This window comes from Micrasema longulum, unplaced genomic scaffold, assembly GCF_059751315.1.
Source record: "Micrasema longulum isolate JH-2025_06_02 unplaced genomic scaffold, ASM5975131v1 h1tg000376l, whole genome shotgun sequence".
Classification (NCBI taxonomy): domain Eukaryota; kingdom Metazoa; phylum Arthropoda; class Insecta; order Trichoptera; family Brachycentridae; genus Micrasema; species Micrasema longulum.
In genome coordinates, this window is record NW_028277577.1 from 549,424 (window position 1) to 574,602 (window position 25,179).

Below are 25,179 nucleotides of genomic sequence, written 5' to 3' on the forward strand. Positions count from 1 at the left end.
AGTTTGTTTTTGCAGTGTAGAACAACCTTAAAAAATATATATATTTCACGTGCATTCTGCCAGGAATCGAATCTAGGACCTCATGCATGGTAGGCTTACTCGCCAACCACTACAATACAAGGTAGATTTTCTTTTTCAGGATTTTTACCATCAACATCGAGTCAAAAACACTCATCTAGGATTCTGGTTCTATTTCGCACACATAACTGTATTTTCATCCACCTAGACACGGACAAAATACTAAAAAATAAGTAATGAGTTTCTTGAATAACTCCTGGGAGTATAATATGTATTTTTTGTATTATATGTTTTAATAAAAATAAAAATATTAGTTTACTTGTTTTCGAGAAAATATTTTTTCAAATTCATAACGAATCAGAAGAATATGCCTTATCTCGTCACCCGTTGATGGATATATAAAAAGAGTGTAAGGTGAGTAAAACACAGTGATTTTACGTATACAGTCCACGCACAAAGGGCTGCCGAAATCGGTTTGTGCGATTATTTATTGTTTTTGCCAGTGTGATTACAACGAGTCAGAATGGATAAATTTGATGACAAGGAAATGAAGAAGATCATGGACGGCGTCGACCAGCATATTGGAAGACACGCATTGGACAAAATGAAGAAATACGCTTATCTCACTCACCAGGTAGATTTAATTCCGCCCCGGGAATAATAGTGACACAAATAAAAAAATACAGAAGAACGTTATTCAACATTAAGTTTATTATCTAGTTTTAAACATAAATCATTAACGCATAATGATTATTGTGCCACTATTATTTCACAATTTGAACAACAAAATTGAAAATAACATTGAAATTTTTGCCAAAATGTTTTAAACCTTCGAACGGGTAAATTTACAATCCCAAAATTTTGGAGCGCATAAAATTATATGTACCGAGCAACTATTTAAGAGCTAGGCAACAAAGATCATTTGTTCTACAATGTTTGAGTATGTCCAAATGCTTGCAGATTGACTGGATTTCCTCCCTAGGAAGTTATTCACATTTAAATTTATTTCAACAGAGAGGGAAAACATTTTTGAGAAGAGATTATGGAAGTCTAGGCATTTACAGGGCTTATGACCTGTCATTGGCTGGTTTAAGTTGCCACTTTACACACTGTGTAACATTCACCATTCTGCCCATGTTTCGACATCCACATTTCCTCAACTCTTCCATCTGTTGACTTTTGTGAAGTGTGATGAAGGTTTCAGCTCTTTTACTTCACAAAAGTCAACAGATGGAAGAGTTGAGGATATGTGGATGTCAAAACATGGGTAGAATGGTGAATGTTACACAGTGGGTAAATTGGTCACTTAAACCAGTCAATGACAGGTCATAAGCCTCGTAAATGCCTAGACTTCCATATTCCCTTCTCAACAATGTTTTCCCTCGCTGTTGAAATAAATTTAAATCATTTGTTCTTTCAGAATGCAGGACAAATTTTCGGTTGTTGATGCCTGTGGGGAGAATGATTGGTCTATTGATTACCTACAGAGAAATGTGAATCTTTTCCGTGATGTGATTACCAGTTTTGACTCTTCCTCTCTAACTACTCGTCATAATGTGTATTAGTGACTTATTCGTCTTAGTTTACTATTGTTTTTATGGACCTTAATAAACTATTGTGCTTTTTTTTATCATGTTTTTGTAGATACCTAATTATATCATTTATGTACACTGTAATTGGCAGTAATGCTGTATTGTGCATTAACGTAAGTATTATGCGAATATACAATATTAGGTGTTAACATAAGTTGTCGGTTTTCAAATTTAAAAATGAGATCCAAAAAAACGTCAAAGTCAAAAAAGTAAAAATCATTAGAAAGAAAATTTTCGGCCCTACAAGATTTTGTGTTTGCTTTTACGTTGCAGATATTTTTTTATTTGATTTCAAGCTTTCAAAATGGAATGTCAAGAATACGAAAGTGAGCATTTTAGACACTTTCTGTTCTCTTTTAACCGAGGGAATAAAGGAGAATACATTATTAACTAATGTGTTGCAATTTGTCCTCATGTTCTCTCCATTTGGGAAAAAAACGGACACATCTTATGTTAACACTCATACTTAAGGTAAAAGTTTTATAATGAAACTTCCCGAAAAAAACTACCGGTTCACTTCGGTTTCGGTTTCCTTCACCGGTTTTCGAAAAAGGCGTGCTTATAATACCGAGCCCGATAATTCTCCCTAAAATAGCGCCCTCTACACGTCAGCCACCTTTACAGCTCGCCCACCACTTTCATCATCATAATTCCCTTTCCGCACCTAATGGTGCATAAGTATCTCACAGTTTTCATTTTTTTTAGACAAATGTGACAACGGGAAAGACAGAAACTAACAGGTCAATGCGCCTGCGCTCAGTTCGCTGTGCTATTGAAATGAAGAAGAGAGGGATCGTCTTGGAAGATGTAATAATGCTCTGCGGAGTTAATCATGACGACATCGCTGTACCAATTCTGGCTTCCATGTATTTGGGAGCTCCAATTATGGCTCTTTCAAACGACATGGTTTACGGTAAGCTCTCGCAATATCTTTTTTTAGAAATATTGCGTTCTTATGATTTACCTATTTTGGGATTTACTGTATAAATTTTTCAATTTTGGAGGGCATTTTCAACGATCATAGTACAATACTGACTAGGACCTCTAATCCGTGAGTGAGAACATCTCAAAACAGATGGAGAACATTTTTATTTATTTATTAAGAAAATCTCATAAATATAGACGTTGAAAAGGAGTGGCCTGAGGTGTGAACCTTGGGGCACTCCCGATGATATAGAAGAAAAATTCGAACAAAAGCCACCGATTATAGCAGATTGACAGCAATTTGTCAGATAAGAAGTAAACCATCGCAAAAGATCTCCGTGAATACCCAGATGTTCGATCTTTAATAGAAGGGTAAGATGGTTTACTGTATCAAAGGCTTTTTGAATATGGATGTTCAAACATATACATAATGGTGGGTTTTATACAGTGAGTAAAGTGATTACTTTAACTTGTCAATAACACGGATAAAGCCTAGTAGCCATTATAATCTTTCCCCTTTCCGCACCTAATGGTGCATAGGGCACTGTCTTGGTACACCAATCCCAGCGTATCTTCATAATTTATTTGTTACGTGAAGTAAGATGATCAGTCGTACACTTCAGGTACCAGTCCAGGGACTATGAAATATTCTGGTGTGAAAACACAATTTTAAATAAATATTTCTACTTACTATGTCTACATACGAAAAATTAATAACTTGCATCAAAAAGTAAACGTATACGTCATATTTTATAAATACAAAAATAATATTTAATAATATTCGACTTGCGGTTTTTTTTTAAATAGGGAAATATCACTTTTTTAAAGTACGAGTAATAAGGGTCTCTGAAATACCTTCGAGTAAAAAAAATAATTTTTGTTGCTACTTATTAGAAGCAGAAAAAACACTTTAAAATTTTTAATATTGTGTTCCCGCAAAAATGGTCAATGCAACCAGCCAATGACAGTTCATAAGCCCTGTAAATGCCTAGACTTCCATATCCCCTTCTCAATAATGTTTTCCCTCTCTGTTGCAATAAATTTAAGATTGCTATCTTTATTTTATTTATTTTATTTTATTTTATATTATTTTATTCAGAAAACATACTGTCATACATAATAAGTAATAAAAACAACATTTTTTTAACATAAAAATACCAATTAAGTTAATCTGTATTGTTTATCAATTAGTGTGTATATATATTTTTCCAATGTAATTTTCATTGTGCATTTTAATAACGCTATATTTATTATTATTATAATGAACACAAAAACTGAAATAAAAAACATGCTTGTTATAAAAAAAATACATGTCATTTTCTTAAGTGACAGTTTTTTTTCACAATAATCCAAAAGTGAATTTAATAAACATTTAATATTATATCAAGATTTACAAATCGAAATTCTGAACATTTAAAATGTTTTTGTGTAAATTTTGCGAAAGCGCCAGCACCAGCTAATCGACCTATACACGATTTGATTAAATGAAAATATGTATATACGAACGCAGAAGCATCCTGTGTATATTTTATTACCATATTATTAGCAACTAACAAAACAATAGTTGTCTATGTCACGCTCATAAGCGCGTCTGAGCGCGATAGAGACATATATTATTTTTATAATGCGTACGCCATGTCATTCCATGAGCTTATACACAGATACTACACAATACGTTTGTGTAAGTATTGCGAACGCGCCAGCTTTAAAAAATCCACCAGTACATAGATATTATTTTATAACAGGCACAATTTAAGGAATGCGATATCCACCGGATCTAAACATACACTCATTGCATTGAATGCGAAAGGTAAGGGGTTTATATATTTTTTTTATTTGTTAATAGACTATCAAAGTAATTTAAAATATTTTTGTGTATCGAATTATCAGCGCTATGTTTTTTTTAAAGTTTAGTCATTTTTAAATTACTCTGCCCGTGACGTCACAAGTTCTTGTCAGTGAGTTCTGCTGATTGATGAGTTGGCTTTCCGAAAACCGGAAATATATCACAACACTATGTCATTGGTTGAATCGGAAAAAGTCGTTCCAAGTAGTTAGTTTTTATTATTTTTTTCATACATTATCAAGAAACTTTGCTGTACAATTTAATGCTTTAATTTTTACCGCGATTGAAATTAAATCTGACATTGCCCCTTTCAGATCTAAGCCACAGAATTATCAGATCAAGTTAAGATATTACTAACCTGTATTTTAATATAACGTACTAATTACGGATGATCTGATTGATTGATTGATACGAAAAAAACGTATGAACAAAGGTTAAATTGCAATACATAATAAATAAACCACGCGTTTAATTTATTTTTACAATGTTTATTTATAAAAAAATAATATGTATATCTTTTAATCAAACGATTGTTTTTATATGTTATCTTCGTGAACGGATTTTTAATCATTTCTAATATCTTATCTCCCGAATCAAATGTGTTATTTTGAAATATTAAATGCTTTCATTAAAGATGACGAAATCTTAAACGATAAAAAGTAAAGAAATAATCCTTGTAATTTTAAAACTCGACGTTATTCTTAAATCACTGCTCAGATGCTTAGTGAAAATAATGGTTTAACAAGTTATCTCGTTAGGATTATCATTTGAAGTGACATTTGAAGCTTACAAATTGAAGTAATGTTCATCAAAGAGACCAGAGCATTAGATTCAATAATGTGTTATGATTTACGAATTAATATATTAATACGAATTTAAAAAAGAATATTTTATTATATAATTGTACTAGCGGACCCGACAGACGTTGTCCTGCCCGAACGTTGGCAAAAGACTTATCATTGATAATTAGGTACCTAGATCCTTGTTTGTGATTAAATTCCAAAACTAAAAATTATCAATATTAAAAAAATATTGAATTTAAGTAGGTACTTGTTTGTGGTTGGATTCCCAAACATAAAATAAATATTTTTTCAAATATGGCATTCTTTTCGCAAACGTCAAACTCCGGTCGTCTTACCAACAAAGGGGTGTACTTATGTAAAAATACGATTTTTATAAACGCATTAAATTGAATATTATTTTAGTGTTACCAAAAATCCAATAAAAAGAATTAAATGAGTAAAAATTATAAGGAATTTAAGGAAAGAATCTGATCTGATCTGATCCACTTAAAACAAATGCTGTTTGTAAACATTGAAAAAACAATTTTTTTTATACACAAAAAAAAATATCTTTCCATTTTTTTGCAAATGCATTCTCCTCGAATGCAACCCTGGTAGATCGATGAATAAAACATTAATGATCCTAACTTCTTTTTTACATGTTCGATTGAAGATTTTAATATCTACGAACACGCACAGCGCAAAGATCTATATTTTTCTGGAAATCGCACGTAAATCGGTTAAGCCGTTTAGAAGCAGTACGGCGACATCACACGTACAGAGGAATTATATATATAAAGATAAAAGAACGAAAAAAAATAGCACAGCACGAATAGCATGGCGAAAAAAACAAAGACAAAAAAATATTTGCTTACATGAAACAACTACCTCAAATAATTTTAAAAATCTAGAGGAATCTCTTACTCAAATTCTTCTCCTCGCAGAAAATCGTAAACCTTGCTCCCATTCTGTATTTATTTTGTTTTGTTTTGTTTTAGGTGAAATTAAACATTTTGTGCTTTTGGGAAAACCGAAAATGCTATTCTGCGACCCCGAAGTGGCTCCATTATTTAGACAGGTTTTAGATGACGTGGGCCTCAAGATTGAGATTGTTGTTTTTGGGAAAAGCGCAAACGAAAGATTTAGTTCGTTTTCTGATTTCCAGAAAAGGGCCGCAAACGAAGATAAATTCGAGTAAGTAAACAAAAGAATATTCTCAATTCTTAGGGAATAATATATTCTCTTTAATTTGGTCACATATGTAAATTAATTATTCAATTTGCCTCTTTTCTACACAGGGCAACAGAATTCGATCCTTCAACAACAACGGCGTTCATAGTCTTCTCAAGTGGAACTACCTCTCTACCAAAAGGAATTTGTTTAACTCACAGAAATTTCGTATCACAATTGATTTTACCGTAAGTTTGTTGTATATATCCATATTTATATTATAATACCAATCCCAATATTTTCTAATCCCTAAATAACATTTTAAAATTACTGTAAATTAATCATAAAATTTGAAAGGAAACCGAAAGTTTGACAAATAAACAGGCTAATCGATTAATATCTAAATCGTTGAAAATTATGTTTTTTTTTTATTTTTTTTTTTCAAAACAGTCAATGAAATTCGCAAAAAAAAAAAACTAGCCGATAAGTTAAATATGGAAAACACAAATGTACAAACACAGATAACCGGACCATTTATATAAATTTTTATTTTTTATTTTTTAAGTAAAATTTTTCATTGATAAACCCTTACGGGTTACATACATTGAACAAAATATTTTTACCTTTAAAATTCACATTCTACTGTTAATAACATCTTTCGTAAAGGTTGTCTGAGTCTTTTGTTTAGTTTTGTCTGGTAGTTTATTGTATAATTTCAGTCCATGGTTTATTAGTCTCGATTGTCCTTTTCTCGTTTTAAAAGGTTGTATATGATACTTTTTTGATATTCTCGTATTGTGTTCATGTTTACTACAATTTTTTTCAAGTTTTGATTCTTCGTCTACAATTACATCAGTGGCTAATTTATGAATAAATTATAACGATTCCAGTTAAAAGAGTTCAGTTACATTTAATTGTTTAGTTTGTTTGAAAAGTTCTTTAGTTGCTGTTAGATAAGGTAGGTCATATACTAACTTTAATATTTTATTTTGCTGTCTTTGTAGTCTGTTTATGTCATTTTGATTTCCTGTTCCCCATAAAGCTCATACAGTTTACAAGATAAATTCAATTATACAAATTTACAAAAAAGAAAAAATAAACGAATTTGAGATGAATACGTCAGGAAAATTCCAAAAGTCATGGTCAAAATAGTTTTGTTTTCAAAGGAATAAAAAATTACAATACTCTCCCTAATAAACTGAAAACGATTAAAATTAATATAACACTAAATAAATTCAAAGAAAATTTTAATATTTTTTTTGAACCCAAATAAAAAAACCATTCTATTTTAATTAGTAGGTATTCCATTATTATTTTTTCTCGTGGTGTCTGCCTCGTGGTGTGATGGTCAGCGCGTTTGCCTACCATGCAAGAGGTCTCGGGTTAGATTCAGTGCCATATGCACGATTTGGTGCGGAAAGGGAATGATAAAGATGATGATGTATTATTATATTCGGTTTTTCTTCTTATTTCTTAAATATATATATATTTCTACAAAATTGTCGGATGGTTTTTACTATCAATATTTCAAACAAATATGATAAAACTAGCTTTTACCCGCGGCTTCGCTCACGTGGTATAAGGGAGAAATTAGTAATAAGAATTTTTCCTGTGGTATGATATATTTTTTTGTGACAGAAAGTAGCTTGTATTAATTGCCGGTCCACCAAATATGTGTATTAAAAAAAACAACGACGATCCGTTAATCAACGACAACGTAGCGTTATCCGATTCGCAAATCTAAAATCCAACTATAAAACTAAAACGAAATGCAAACCAAACTAACCATAGATAAAGCAAGTAAATTATAGAAATTTAAAGAATTAATTTCAAATGGAATGTTTTTGACATTTCAACTTACTGCCTACTCATTTCCAAATATTGATGCGCATCGTTTATTTTTTATATATTTTTTTAATTGTGATTTTTTTTATTTGGGACAAAAAACAAGTACCCCATTTGACTTCTCACATCTCCGGCTATCCCTATGTAAAAATATGTCAATAGGTCCTTGAGACGTGAAGGAAACACAAACCAACACACTTTTGCATTTATTCATTTATTTATCATCATTTTTCATAATTTCATACATAAAATTATACATGTGTACAGAGTTGCTTTGACTATTTAACTTTTTACCCCATTCTAAGCCAGTAAAAAAAAACAGTAATCAATACATAAAAACAATAAATAAAGGTAAAAACCTAGTAAAATACACGGAAAAAAAACGTAGGAAAAATTTAATAAATACATTGTAAAAACCCATTAAAAAAACCCCAGTAAAATACGTAGTAAAAATAAAATATACAGTAAAAGACATGTTTAAAACCCAACAAAATCCGCAGTTAAAACAAAATACATTGTAAAAAAAACTGTGCAAAGAAAAAAACGTATTATAAAAAATCATAGTAAGATACGAAGTAAAAAGAAATACCATAATGAAAAACAGTAAAAGATGTAAAAAAAATAAATTATATGTATCGTAAAAAAACATTAAAAACAGAGGATAAAGTAATAAGGATCTTCAAAACTCAATCAATAAAAAAAACTAAATTTTGGTATGGATTTTTGATTGGAATATGATAGAAATTTCAAAATAGTTTAAATTTGTTGCAACAGAGAGCGAAAACATTTTTGAGAAGGAAAAACGGAAGTCTAGGCATTTACAAAGCTTATGACCTGTCATTGGCTAGTTTGTGTGGCCACTTTACACTCCGTGTAACACTTACCATTCTGGCAAATTTTAAACATCTACATTTGCTCAACTCTTCCATCTGTTGACTTTTGAGAAGCAAAAGAGCTAAAAACCACGTGGGTGAGATTTGAAATAAATTAAGATCTATCTAACTACCTAGGGAGGAAATCCAGCCTGTCTACAAGCATTTGGACGTACTCAAAACATTGTTGGTTTCGCTTACCATTTCTTTGTAATCGACGCGACGCCGAAGCGCGACGGCCATGAAATTTGAGCTCGGACTTGATAATTTAAATGCCATTCACCACACTACTCACTAGCATTGTTTAATTATACTATCATTTTGTTTATCCTACAGTGCAGCCAATAAGAGCCATTTGGATTACGAGGGGACAGTTGATGAAGTGAGAATTCTGGTCTACTCCACGACCTTCTGGTTCTCCGGCGTTTTGTCCATTCTGATGTCTGCACTTATGGGATATGTGCGACTTTACACACCTCTTTCTTTTACTCCAGAAATTACTTTTGATGCAGTCAAGGAATACAAAGTAAGCATTGACATAATAATAAAATAGTTTTAAAAGCAGTGACACGAAAATATACCCATAGTTACCTGGGTAAATAAACTTCCTTATATTTCAAATATTTTTTTTTCTTTTTACTAGATTTTGGGGAACGAAAAAACAATATATACTCACGTTTATTATATTTTAAAAACGTATAAACTAATCAAACTTATCACTGCACCCGTAACCGAGAAGAGCTTCGCAATTTCGCCGCTAGGCGTAGTTTGACGTTTACAAAAAATAATATTTATTTTCGAATAATTATTGTTTTAAGCTCTGTTAATCACTCATGGACAAATATTTACGAACAAAAAGTTACAAAATTCTTTTTACAGTGTTTATTCGAAATTCTTTTACACGCTTTCGTGACACAAGCAGGCATTTTGGTTCGTTGGGCATGGCTGAGCGTTGGGCATGACTGAGCGTTTAGGCATGAGTTAAGTGAAAGGAAGCATAACTGATATATGACAATACAACGAATTATTTTTATTTGGTTTTATTACCTACTGGACAAATTCGTATTTATTTAGGAAGCATGAGTTTACTAAGTATGCATCGTGTATTGTAAAACCTGTCAGATCAGAAACTACGATGGTCGGTATGAGCACGAAGACATAATGGCATATTAAAAAAAAAACAATTTAGAAGCGTTAGTAAAATCGATTGGTTGTTTACTTCTGCAGGGGAGAAAACACGAGTGCGGAGGAGGTAGCTAGCTCGGTGCTCTGCGGGAGTAAGCAACCATTTGGTTTTATTAATGTTTAAAAAAAAAATTAAACGCTTCCAAATGATTAACAAATTACAACAGGGATGGAGAATACCTTAAACAAGGGAATATGGAAGTCTAGGCATTTACAGGGCTTACTTCTAAATGACTTTTTTTCAATATGTCATCATGCTCGTACCGATCACATTGGTTTCGGAAGTGATAGGGTTTAACATACACACTGTTAAGTGTTGATTACAATGGAATATTGTGTAATAGGCTATTTTAAAGGTAATTTCATTATTGATTGAAGGGACATTTTTTTTCGAAGCCTTTCTTATGTGAAATATTTCACATTGTTAACTAATAATCATTTTATTATTTGTAAGTAGCTCCCCCTTTCTCCCCACCCCTTTATTTCAACTATTTCTCCCACAACATCAAACTTTTTCATAAATTATAATCAGTGCACGTTACTACTAAAAGCATATGTCGTATCAAAAAATTGGTTTTATATTATCGTGCAACTACTATGGTGAACGTGTATAGTGGGATTTGCATGTTCGATTAATAAGTGTCCGGATGCAGAGACAGGTACGTCTCGAAACCAGTAGACAAAAAAGTCGGTAAATGGTTTTATACGATTATTTAGAAAAATTTAATAAAATGTTCGACCAAAAAGGTCAGGTTCAGGTATTTATTTAGTTTATTTTATTTTTTCTTACAAATCAATCAAGAAAACTTTCAATATACGTAAAATTACTTTGCTTTCTAGCTATCTTTAAGCCAATTGTACCATAAAAAATAAAGTGGAATAATCAGGAAGTTTAGGCTACGGGAAATAGGACATAAAAATGTTTTCTTACGCTCGGTAATTATCAAAGCATTTAATATTGTACGGTGAAGTTTACAAAAAAATAATTTAAAAAATAATGGTTTTAATAAAAGACAACTACTTTGAAACATCTCAAGTTCTTGGGAAAAATAATCAATCTATTAAAGCGTTATGTGTTTCCAGATGTTTAATGTATTTTAACAGCTACGGGGTACTACTTTTAAATGTCAATATAACTCACCGACGTAATAATATTTTTTTAGCCCAGAGTGATGCTCCTCACACCCGTTGCAGTAATCGCCCTCATAAACCATCCACTGATTGACGCGTGCGATTTGTCAAGTGTATTTGCCTTTATGTGTGCTGGTGCCGCCTTGGCTCCTGACAAGATGGAGCTATTACAGGTATAACTAGAGAAAAAAAAGCTTCAAATATATTTAGTTTAAGGTGGAAAAACGGTAATTATATGGGAACTGAGTTAACAACAAAGACGAATGACATTTTAGACGAGCATGGATCAAATTTCAAATTTGCAGTCCACAATACAAGCACGAACCGAAACCTGACTCTATTTTGAGTCTGGTTTTGGTGTCGAGACAGTAATGTGTATTAGCTTCCCGCTTCGCCATCAACTTGATTTCCATCTTCTTCTTCTTGAGCCTTGTTCTCTTGACTGCTAGATAAAGGCTTCTTCTAAACGTTTCTACTCTTTTATATCCCTCGTTTTTTCCATCCATGGTATACCGGTTATCGAGGCAATATCATCGGCCCATCTTTTTTGGGGCCTACCTACTTTTGTCCATTAGTCTCCAGTTTATTATTCCTGGTGTCCAACTGTCATTATTTTGTCACGCCAAGTGCCCGGCCCACTGCTAGTTTAATTTTGTTGTACTATTCATGATATATACGTCTCTGGTTCGGCGCCATATTTCTTCATTTTTTATTATATCTCTTAGACAAACACCGAGAATCTGTCTTTCCGTGGATCGGTGCGTGCATTTTAATTTCTTGCTACTTTTCTGTGTCGTCACAGACACGGTTTCTAGTCCATATATTGTAACTGGTACTTTACATACATGACTCATATACTTATTTTTTAAAAATATACTGCGACTTGTTTATTTTCGAAAATGTACTTTAGTTTGCCGAAAGCAGCCCAACTTAACCCTATTCTTCTTGGCAACTCCGCTGTCTGGTTGTCTTTACCAAGATTGACTTCGTGTCCTTGGTAGGTATATGTATTGATCAACCATTTAGATTTTATTTTTGCCAATAAAAATGTCTTGCCAAAAATCTCCAAACCAAATTAAATGATTCCTAAATGATCAATATTTAAATATAGAATTGCACTATTACTTGTTTATTTGTCTTGTTTTAAAAATTAACACAGTGATAATAGAGCCATTCAATATAAAATTTCTATCACGCATTGGACAAAAATATGGAATGAACAAGTACACAACATAATGCATTGTGATTTTTAATAATAAAAATACTTATATAGTTTTATTCCACTTTTACTTTTAATTTTCACCATTGACCGAGTTTCGTCGTGATCGACATTGTCAAAACTATATCCGTATTTTTATTATTTTTATTAAAATGCAGTTCTACCAAGAAATGTCAGTAGAATTATTTTATCTATAAATGTATCGTGGTTATATGACAAAACTGCGTTTATTTACAGAGAAAAGTGACAAATGGAACAGTGATGAATCTGTACGGAATGACAGAATGTACTGGCTCAATGTGTTATTCGCCCAAGTACAAGAGGGGTTCTTGTGGAATTATGGCTCCCTGGTTGAAGGCAAAGGTTAATAATTTAATTACAATTTATTATATTATGATAAAAAAATATTACGCATTCTGTTAGGTATTAAATATTCAACACGCGATTGATTGATCGAAAAATGTTGCTAAATTTAATAACTATATTTTTTTACATGCGGAAATTATTTAAAAAAAAGAAAAAATAGCCACCTAATCGGGGGAAACATTTTAAACCGAATTTTTGCAAATGATTTGTGCCCAGGCAATGAAGAATACAGTTCTGTGTGTGAAACAGAACCAGAACCCTGGACAAGTTTTTTCTATTTGATGACTACTCTCAAGTAAAAAATCTGGAAAAGGAAATTAAATGGAGATAAGTCCGCCGCCTCCTAGTGTAGCGTTTAGAGTTTTTGCTTACCATTTTTGAGATCCTGGGTTCGATTCCTAGCAAGGTGGACATGAAATCTTGATTGTAAAGGTTGATTAAAATGCTAAATTTCATTGTTTCTGTACCGGAACCTTACATTCGTGTAACAGAAGATTGAAATACGCTGCTTTTGATTTACGAATGCAGTTCCCTATAGACCACTGGGTGTTGAAAGGGGAATGATGATGACGATTTTGTAATATTTGTCATATAATTGTCAAAATAGAAACAATACTTAAATATAATATGTATTCCGATACGATTTAAAATGTCCAAAAATCATAATATCAATACAACAAAAATCATAATAAGACTCAGCTTTAGGTTGAAAATTAATGAAGTTTTATAATCATAATGGATTATTTTCAGATTGTCGATGTTAACACCTTAAAAGAAATGGGTCCTAATGAAACCGGAGAATTATGGGTGAAATCTGACTACACTTTATTTAAGGTAAACCAAAAACAGAATCCATATAATTGTTTTTTCCGGATTAATTGATTGCGTCTGTCACTTATACTTGCACAGGAATTTAAGCCTTATTATGGTGGTATCAACTCTAAATTTGGATAATTGTCGTCTGTTAATATTTTTCGCTCTAAGCATCGCACGGAATGAGAAAACAAAAGAAAGGAAGGTAAGATGATAAGCTTTGAGTGAGGGAGAGAAGAGTTTAAATGGAAGTTTCCTATATAATCTAGTAACTATGCAAAACAAGATAAATATCATTATTTCATGTGATGAAATGATTATTATATTAATTTATATCGGCTAAAGAACTGATACACAAATATAGCCAAAATTGTGTTACATTCGTACATACTACTTTTTTTAGAATTTCAAGCTGCGTCGTACGAGCCGACACACATGGATATCGGACGTAAACTTTTGCGTTTATGAGTATATCATAAACCGTCGTGTACGACATTCATAAAATCAAAATTGGAATTATTTTAACAAACTGTTGTTTGGGTTTACGAGTTTTCATAGTGGGTTGAATTCACTCCTTGTCTACAAAAATTTGGACACACTCAAAATATTGTTGATAGCCTTAATAGTTACAAATAAAACCCGTCTTATCTACATTGTTTTAGAATCTATTGAAAATACAAAAAAAAATAATTGTTCATTCTTTATTTGAAAAAAGATTTAATTAACTCTTCTGGTTTGTTTTAATTATTACGAATTGGTACCATTAATTTTATATTATTTTGTATATTTACATTATTTTTATGTATGTGTACATCTTTTAACATTTTGTGTTTTCTTTTCTTGTTGTTTATATGATCATTATAATTTGTAAATCTCTTAGGCCAATGTTATCAAGTTTTGGTTAAAAGGCCTTAGGCCTCGAACATCAATTTGTCGCGCCCGCCACAGGCCTCGTATAATGGCCATGTGTGGCGTTTTTCATACGCTTTCGTATGTTTGAAATTATCGCGCCCGCTGTCGCTACCGCGTAAGGCCCGCACTATGGGCGAGCCCTTAGGGTTTCAGAAAAGGAAAAAAAAAGAGTGCTGGCAAGTCCACCTCGTTGTGAAATGTTTGGCTCATTTGCCTATCATTCTTGAGGTCCTGGGTTCAATTCCTGGCACGGTGGACATGAACTATTGATTTTAAATAATGTTTACAGCAATATTTTATTGTTTCTAAAATGTCACCTGAAGAGTGGATGACCAGAACGCTGCTTTTATAATGATTTTTTTTGTTCAGGGCTACTACAATAACCCGGCCGACACAGCTAACAGTTTTGGTGGTGACGGTTGGTTCAGGACTGGAGACTTGATGTACTACGACGATGAGAAGTTCTTCTTTATTGTCGATCGGTTAAAGGAAATCTTCAAGTGGCGCAATCACCATGTAATTATAACATATTAAAAATTAAAAAAAAAAAAACGTGATTTACACTAATGCAGTGCCCTATCCACCACCACGTGCGAGTAGGGGAATAAAGATTTTGGTGTCTCTGCACTATAGGCTCTAACGTAGTAATGTGGGCTTACGTATATGTGAATAAGGTGCTGCTTCCGCCTTCATACGGGTTTTGCCTTCCTAGTTAGTCGCACGTTCTGTGCCTCGATTATGAACGCTATCTTCATCTGTATATATCGAGACGGTATACTTAACTATACCGTCTCGATATAGTTAAGTATACCGTCTCGATATATTCTCGATGTATCTTACCTCGGTATGTTCTACCTACTTGTCATATCAACATCATATGATCGAAACAAGCCAATGGAATGACCGCAAACAATTAGTCCGCGTTCCTTACGTCATTAACATTTAAAATAGTTCTCATTTATAGTTTAAATAGGCTTCTGTAATAAAAATTGCTCACTTCAAAGTGATTTAAAACTCCAATAAATCCCAAATTAAGCAAAAAATGCTCTCTTGAACGTGAATTGTGTATGACTTTTGGAAATAACCTACAAAGTACGCTTAACGATCGTCTGTTTGTATTTACCGATCGACTACAAAGCCGGTTCCTTTAACGTTTCGATACATACACTCGGAAAGATAGTAAAAAAGAAAAAAAAAATTAATCACCATATTATTTTTTTGGAGTGGTAACTTTCTAACGCCTAAATACTCTTATTTCTTAATGGACAGAATCTAGCGATATTATTTTCACATCTAAGCGTTCGTTTTATTAAAGTGATAGTTATGTCGGAATTCAATTCGACTTCAAAATTTACTTACTTCTCTCCATATTTTTAATAGGCTTTTAAGAAAAAAAAAGCCAACCTCAAAACGATTAAAAATTGTAATAAATCATAATTAAAGGAAAAATTGCTCGGTGGAACAAAATTTTTGACACTTTTAATGCGTAGATAAACGTATCGAGGGGTTGTAGACTCGTCGGTATAAACCGATGTACTTACATCAAAACTTGATGGTGGGGGTATCGGTAGTGTACCTTTATAAGCGGTCGGGAGACTTTTATCTTCAACTTTGACGTCATACTGAAACTATGTAATTTTAGAGCGTAGATACGCTTCCCCTTGTTTTATATCGATGTACCTACCCAAAACTTGAAGGTGAGGGGTCGGTAGTATATCTTTATAATCGCTAGATGGAATTCATCTTCAACTATACCGTCAAGGTGAAGGAATGACGTCTTTATATTTCCATCATGATCGAGACACTGGAAGTTGTATAATAGGGAAATTTATATATTTTTTAAATTTTTAAATTAACAGAGGTCTATCAAATAAAGTCCAGTACAAAAAACTTTTTTTTGCTAAGTTCTTTTTTTTGCGTTAGTAGTAACATATAACGGCAGAGATGAAGAACATTTCAGAGAAGGTAATATAAAAGTCTTGGCATCTACAGGGCTTATGACCTGTCATTGGCTGGTTCAAGTGGCCATTTTACGCACTGTGCAACATTCAACATTCTGCCCATATCTGAACATCTTTATTCCTTCAATTCTTTCATTTGTTGACGTTTGTGAAGTTAAAGAGCTGAAACCTTTATTTTTGCGGTTTATTTCAGATTGCTCCCGCAGAGTTAGAACATGAAATCAGCAAGGTGAACGGTGTACAGTCGTGCTGTGTTGTTGGCAGGCCACACCCAGAGGAAGGAGATCTTGCCATGGCTTTTGTTGAAAAAATTCCAGGCTGCGTTGTTACTGCGGATATGATTAAAAATATCGTCAAAGGTATGCTAAAATTTTTGAAATAAAAATAAACAAGCCATCGCACCATTTCCTTGTAATTAATCATAAATAATAGTTGCATTAATTAATTAATCATTTTTTACAGAAAATCTATCCCAAAACAAGAACTTACGTGGTGGTGTTGTGTTCGTGGATAAACTTCCAGTAACTCACTCTGGAAAAGTTGACAGGAAAGTTGTCAATTCCTGGAAAACGACTGCCGTCCCAGAATAACTCCAATATTCGCTGATATTTATTTAATACTGAATAGTGTTGATTTTATTTATTTGATCAAAAATGTATTTGATTTTTCCAAAAACATCGTTTGATCCATTATAGATATTCTACGTGGAATATATAAGAAGTATTTCTTATTTACCCACCTGTATGATTAATAGTTATAATATTTTAATTTTTATTTTTATTTTTATTGTTATTTATTGTGGCTTGACACGGGCATAGCCTAAAAAGCCTTAATAAGTTCATAAATATTTAATTTTGTAATTTTAAATGAATAAATAAATAAATAAATTCCTTGTTTCTAAAAATAGGTTGTGTTTTTTAAAGTATTTTGTGGATTTTTATGAGGCATAATTAATGTTTTAGTTGGTGTTATTAATTTTCGTTATTTTTTTCATCACATGCGGTGGCATTTTTTCTCCTAAAAATCCAGTGAATGGAGGCAGAAAGGTAATTACCCACGAATTGAACTGCCGCCTTCTACGTATTTGTAACTTGTCTATTTTACTACAATATTAATGGATATTTTTATTTAGTTATTTTTATTAATTTACTGTTTTTTTTTTAATTTGTAATTTAAAATTTATTGGTATTTTAACTTGAATAGTCAAAATATTTTCAATGAATGATTTAATGTGAAAAAGGGTATTATAATCTTAATTATTTTACAATTATTTTTCGTAAAAAAATCGTGAAATAAGAAAATTATTCGATAGACGTTTAGTGTAAACTGTTTTGTTAATTAATTTTAAGAAAAATATGTTAAAATATTCTAAAACAATAAATAGTTAAAACATTTCTATGATTTTTTATTGATTTTATTAATATACGACTGTACGTAGATGTGTTAAGATAAAAATAGGAATTAAGTTACTGTATAGCTGATACCAAATCTAAGACACTAAAGCGGAAAAGGGGACGACAACCCGACTTGTAGGCATTATTAGGAAAAACAACAGATGTTATATAAATAACACAATATCAAAAATAGTACATACACCCAGTTAAAAACATTCACAAATGTAGTGATATACCATGTTACAGAATAAAGATAAAATATAAAACATTATATATGACGAAGACCACTATAAGAAGGCTGAGGATGAGAAAATAGATTGGTGGAGTAGAGGAGAGGGATTTTTATAATATAGTATTCGAAATTTATTTACGATAAACAAAATAAAAATTACATAAACATTTAAGATAAATTCATAACATACTGATAAACGTTTCATTAGAGATTGTTAAAAAAAGTTTTTTTGATGTCGCAAAATTTTGTATTAAAAATATTTTAAAATCAAATACTTAGGGTAAAAGTTATAATGAGCATTTCATGGCGGTTTTCGAGAAACGCTGTCTTATTAAATACCGGCCGCAATATTCTGCTTCATTATTTAATAATAGATTAGTAAATAATGTATTAACCTTTATTGCCTTAATTGAACGCGAACAGAAAGAGGTGTCGAAAATGCTCTATTTCGTCAACTTGACATTCAATTTTGAAGGCTTCAAATAAAAAAAATACATAAAATTTTTTTTTTTTTCATCTAGGCGTTCGTTTTATAAAACTGACAGTTATGTCGGAATTTATTTCGAATTAAAAATTAACATATTTTTCTCTCATATTTTCAATAGGCTTTTAAGAAAAAAAATGCCAACCTAAAAACCCAGACCTGCCTAGACTTCCGTATATTCTCCATCCCTGTTGTTATTTGTTAATCTTAATGACACCCGAGGGGGTGAAATCCAGTCTTTTGTCTACGAACATTTGGACAAACTCAAATATTGTAAAAAAACCAACTCTTCCAAAAAGAAATTTAAAAATTGAAAAATTGTTTTCAGGCGTTGCCTAGTGTGTGAAATAATTCAGTCAGATGAATCTCTTCACAACAATAAAGGTTTCAGCTCTTTAACTTCACTAAAATCAACAAATGGAAGAATTGAAGAAATATGGATGTTCAAACCTAGGCGAAATGGTGAATGTTACACAGTGTGTAAAGTGGCCACTTAAACCAGCCAATGACAGGTCATAAGCCCTGTAAATGCTTAGACTTCCGTTTTCCCTTATTTAAGGTATTCTCCATCCCTGTTGTTATTTGTTAATCTCAATGACTCCCGAGGGGGTGAAATCCAGTCTTTTGTCTACGAACATCCAAATGTTGTCCAAACAAACTCAAATATTGTAATAAATATAATTGATATTTTTGTATTTAAAACACTTCGTATCCCGGAGCCGTGTAAACACGTGATTATATAACCACGCGTTGTGTCCCGGTTCCGTGTTTTCACGTGGTTTACCAGCGGTTAAAAAGAGCATTTTATTGACATCTAGTGACTTTTTTTAGTATATTTTTGGTGCTGGTAAACCACGTGAAAACACGGGACCGGGACACAACGCGTGGTTATTATAATCACGTGTTTACAAAACTACGGGATGCAAAGCACAAAAAAGGAGTGAGACCCTGTATATGCGGGAACATTGCAATGTGGCTCTCCATAAAGGCCAATGTTGGCAAACTATCATGCAAAAATGACTTATTAAACTGTTTTAAATAAATATGAGACGTTTCAATTAATTCAACCCAGTATTTTCATAATTATGACACTTTAAGAAAACCTTCATAAAGCTTTGAATTCCATAAAAATGGGCCGGGCACAGGGTAAATTCTATGTGTATTCGGCCGGTACCCTAAGTGTTAACATTTGTGTATTTGGGTATGTATTTGCAACTGGGATTTATTTTCCATACTAATAAAAAAACTCTCTTGGAAAGTTAATACATGTTCAAACTAGCAATACCTCCTGAACTATAAAGGAAAAAAAAAGACAACAAATTTTCAAATAATTTTCATTTCCATTTTTACAACTGCCAGATTTAATTTTGATTTGAGAGAGTTAAATATTTTTTTGAATTCACACGAGTTTAAAAGATAACGTAAAAATAATACACAGATATTAACTGTCACGGTGACTTGTCAAAATTGTGAATAGGCTCCAAAGGACGTTATTTTTATTGTGATTTTATTTGGACTCAACATCATATACGAGTATGTGTTGAATTTGACGTTTAATCATCAGTGAGGTCCGATATGAAGCAAAGTGTAAACTCATGGGGAAAAAAAGACATTTTAGAGCGTAGATATGCGTACCGTGACGTACGCTTCCCCTTGTTTCATATCGATGTACCTACCCGAAACTTGAAGGTGGGGGGTCGGTTATATATATTTGTAATCGCTGGAGTGAATTTATCTTCAACTATATACTGAGAAGTAGTATACGTATAGTACTGAGAAGTATATAGTTGAAGATAAATTCTACAAAAACAAAACAGGTACAAAAAGTTTTTCATAAATTATTTAATTTCACTATGAAACTCAAATTTTAATTATCTAAAAAATATTTTTGGTTTTATATTTTTTCAACAATATTTTGAGCATGTTAATTATTTGTAGACAAGGCTGTAATCCAGGGTTAAGATTGGAAATTATTTCAACAAAGGAAAGCGTTTTTGAAAGGGGCATATGGAAGTCTAGGCATTGACAGAGTTTATGACCTTTCATTAGTTGGCTTAAGTGATGAATGTCTCACAGTGTGTAAAGTGGCTACTTAAACCAGCCAATTACAGGTTATAAGTCCGGCAAATTCCTAGTCTTTCATATTCCCCCCTCAAAACGGTTTTCCCTCTCTGCTGCAACAAGTTTTGACATGAATAAACATTTTTTGTTTTTTTTATGTGGTTAAAAACAAAGTTGTCTTATTTATTGAACATTTTTGCTTAAAAAATTGAAACGTGATTTTTCAAAGGTGCCTAAGTCAAAAAATATAGTTTAGAGAAAGACAATTATTCATCTGCTTTCATAAGTTCAAGTGGTTTATTAAAATATAATATGTCAATTCACATTTTTATATAATCACGATTTTACTATACAAAAAGAAAAATTGTAAACATTTTCTATTTTTCATTCAGAAAACTTAATTTTACTTTGTCGATAAAATTGAATATACATTTAAACTTCCCATCAGAATACGTACCCTGCTATAATATGCACAAGTATATTGTATAAAATAGATAACCTCACAAATAATACTCAAATCAACCAATTTTGAATAACCAGTGACTGGTTATATCGCTTCCACGACATTTTCGAGACTGGTATATATATTATAAAACAAATTTATTTATACAAAAACAGTAGAGATAAAGAATTCAAAATTACATAAAAGTAATTGAATTTATTTATTTCTGTCGGAAGGACGTTTGAACTTGTTTATTTTTTTTATATAATCAAAAAAAATAATATTTTATTTGGCTGTAAAATTAAGAAAACAAATCACCGTAGTTTTTATAGGTTTACCTTAATAAGTCAATAATAAAAAATGAAGAAGACAATCAACAGGTTATTAAATAAAACCTCATGGGTGAATAAGTAAACAGTTCATTAATTTAAGATGTAAAAAGTGTGTTCAAAACAACATTAAGTTACATATTAGGAGGCCTCCGCGGTGTAGTGGTTAAGACGCTTGACTCACACACGGAAGGTTCCGGGTTCGATTTCTAGTGAGAACATTAAAATTAAATGTGAATTTTCACAAGCCTGGTTGTTCTGTGATTCAATTCAATTCGATTTATTTATTTTAAATATAACATAAACATTACAAAAATATATTCAATACGTATATATTATAAAAAAGAAAAAAAAATACACGAAAGAGACTCATGTCAAAGTAGTCGAAGAATCCTGCTCCGGAAAACCCCTTCGGATACATGGAACAGATCAATATCCAGAGCGATGTTGTTCAGCATAGCGGTAGCCCTTCCAACAGGCGTAACCATAGGCAGGTTTGTCCTGAATATCGGAATATGAAACAATCTATGCTGACGCTGTCTTAGGTAATTATCAGGAACATACAAACCAATGCTCATCATAATTTCAGAATTATCGATCATACCGCGCAACAATCGATAAAAATGTGTAGTCAAATACACATTCCTTCTAGTCTCTAAACTGTTGTAGCCAAGCATACTCTGGAGAAACTCGGTCGGGCAGAGCCAAGGATAATACCCGCACTCTCTCATGTAGAGATATCTCAGAAACTTCTTTTGGATTTTCTCTATCATAAGAGAGTACTTCAGTTCATGTGGCCCCCAAATCATCGAGCCACTCTCGAGTCTACTTCGCACCAAGGAGTTGTAAAGAGTTCTCAGTACGCGGGTATTTTCGAAAACCCTGGCAGTACGCAGAACAAATCCTAACATCTTCAATGCATTACCACTGATTGTCTCTATGTGCTCATGAAATGTCAGAGTGCTTACAAATCTAACGCCCAGATCCTTAACATTCGATGTTCGTGATGTAATTCACCATTGTAATTGGGTCTCCTGGCCTGTTGTGGTGCAATTTTTTTTAAATCTACATAATGTCTACAGATGACAGAGTATGTAATATATTACATACGTTGGAATGTTATTTATCTGATAAATTATCAAAACATTGGTCAAAAAATATTATTTACGAATATCGTACATACTGAATACGTATTACAACGCCAGACGAACGACTACAAGATGTCACCATGATGTTGCAATTTTTATAGACCTTTAGAGTTTATTAAAAAAAAACCACGTGTTCTATTCCGGTACTCAATAAGTAACTTTTTAATTGATAATAGTATAAGATTTAAATTGTTACCACATTAACGTTTATTTTCATTGATGTTATATAATTTTATTTTTATACGATAAACAAAATTAATAAGCCATAGATTAAATAAAAATTCTCATTTTCACCATGACTAAGCAAATAAAATACAGATATAAATACTTACCAGGCGAATATCATCTACCTGTATACATAAAAATTATGTTCGTATGTGTATCCTTGCTATGCTAATTAACTACTGGACCGATTTGCGTGCGGTTTTTAGCAAAATGTAGATTTTTGCCATGAGTAATTTACTAACTAGTTTATTAACTTCTAGAAGTTGGGAGCGAAAAAATTTTTTCATTGTTCGCCCGGAGGGTATTAACCTAGAATGCATTTAAAAAAAATGGAAGGATTTTATTTTTTTGTGTTAAAAAGTTAGTTTTTAAATGTTTACAAACAACTTTCGTTTTTTATTGATCCCAATCAAATTATTTCCTTAAATTTCTTCACAATTATTTATTTTACTGGATTTTTGGTAATACTAAAATAATATTAACTGACATTCAAGACGTTTTTGAAAATCGCATTCCAAAATAAGGTGCCCCCCTGTTGGTGAAAAGAGAAGAGTTTGACATTTGCAAAAACAATTCTATATTTGAAATTAAATTATTTTATGTTTTGGAATTCAAACATCAACAAGTATTCAGGTACCTACTTAAATTCAGTATTGAAATACGAATTAATTTTAAAACACAAAAATAATAATGTGTATGTACATATTTAATTTGAACTAAATACAATAATTGATATTAAACTTTTGATTTTTTTCATGAAATATATTGTATGTACGAGTATGTACTCAAATCTAGCAATAGCAAAGCATTGCCAGGTTCAGTTCGTAACTAATAAAGATTATACCATATTAATGTTGACCTCTGTATTAGACGTGGTAAAAAAAATGAAACCGTTATTTTAAATGTGCATTTTCCTTAAACTACGAGTATTACTGTACAGAAAAACTTTGTCAGGATATTATTAATTCACAAATTAAACTGCTTCATGGAACTTATTTAAAACCGTTTCACCATGTAGTTTGATTTGTGAGACGGTAATTGTTACTGTTACTTCTTTTAAATAACCGAAACGCCCATCTTTACTCCGTATGGTGGATGCCTGAAAATATATTTCGTTTTGATTTGTTTTAAATTGGCTTGCTTAGAAAATTTCAGGTTTCTGGGCCCCAAAATTTTCAATTTGTTATCCGAACATTAGAAAACCATGACCCGAATTCAATTAAATAAATTTGTAAAAAAATGGTTCTGGATTTAGGTAGAGAAAAATCTGAAAACTTACTCAAAAACATTCTAAAATAATAAATTGTCCTCCACGGACTGGCGGCGGACTTCTTTGAAGCTGGATTCCAAAAGTGGATTAGTCGTCAACAAAAATGCGTTGAAAAATCTGATGATTATGTAGAAAAATAGATAATAAATTAAGCTTTCCAATGATGTATTTTTCAGTTCAAATAAAAAATGCCGTAAACCTGAAAAAAAATTGAGAACCTTATTTTTTACACAACCCTCGTACAAACATTTTGATGGTGCATAACATACATACATGTTACAATAATTCATCTAATTAATATATCGTCATCATCATTCCTCTTTTCGCATCCACTGGTGCATAGGGGACTGCATCTGTAAACTAAATGCAGCGTATCTCGATCATCCGTTACACGAAGTATCAGTGCTACACTTTGGATGCCAGTCCGGGAATAACGACGTATTGTATATATATTACAACATTTAAATAAATATTTCACTTCCGCCCTGCCAGGAGTCCAACCCAAGACCTCAAGAATGGTAGGCGAACCTGTTAACCACTGCACAAAGAAGAGGATTAATGTCCACTTGATTTTCTTATTCAGAACTTTTACCGGAGAGGAGCCTTCAAATTGAAAACACTTGTCTAGGGTACTGGTTCTATTTCACACACAGAAGTGTATTTAATCCTCCCGGACAAAGACATTTTTTTATTTAAGTTTAAGAAAACAAAACAAATATTCGAATTTCTACTTAAAACTGAAAATAGTCTCTCAGGTATATAAAAATTAATTTGTTTTTCAAAATCAGAAATTCAAAATTTTTTTTAACCATCTGAAAATAAAACACTGTACGGATAGCATCATATTCATGACATATATTATTTTTCGGTCGTTACTGCTTCTTTAACGATATTGTTTTTTTTATTAACAATTGAAATAATGCGGTGAAATATAAAATTAGAAAATAACGGATAACAA

The 25,179-nt window shown here is 31.9% G+C and overlaps 1 protein-coding gene across 1 annotated transcript; it reads left to right on the forward strand.

Moving 5' to 3' along the window:
- Positions 1 to 554: 554 nt before the first annotated feature.
- Positions 555 to 17,950, forward strand: LOC148282117 (luciferin 4-monooxygenase-like). Its single transcript, XM_088225636.1, has 11 exons — positions 555 to 652; positions 2,316 to 2,523; positions 6,161 to 6,356; positions 6,461 to 6,580; positions 9,386 to 9,575; positions 11,398 to 11,538; positions 12,822 to 12,947; positions 13,701 to 13,784; positions 15,045 to 15,191; positions 16,830 to 16,995; positions 17,099 to 17,950. The coding sequence occupies exons 1-11, from the start codon at positions 566 to 568 to the stop codon at positions 17,224 to 17,226; spliced, it is 1,593 nt and encodes a 530-aa protein (XP_088081762.1). The 5' UTR covers positions 555 to 565; the 3' UTR covers positions 17,227 to 17,950.
- The last annotated feature ends 7,229 nt before the right edge of the window (positions 17,951 to 25,179 follow it).

Excerpts from the sequence above, each read along its gene's own strand:
- LOC148282117 (XM_088225636.1), top strand. The coding sequence starts at position 566 with ATGAAGAAGATCATGGACGGCGTCGACCAGCATATTGGAAGACACGCA. Across the intron at positions 6,581-9,385 it reads GTATCACAATTGATTTTACC|TGCAGCCAATAAGAGCCATT; the intron begins GTAAGTTTGTTG and ends TTTATCCTACAG. Across the intron at positions 16,996-17,098 it reads GATTAAAAATATCGTCAAAG|AAAATCTATCCCAAAACAAG; the intron begins GTATGCTAAAAT and ends CATTTTTTACAG.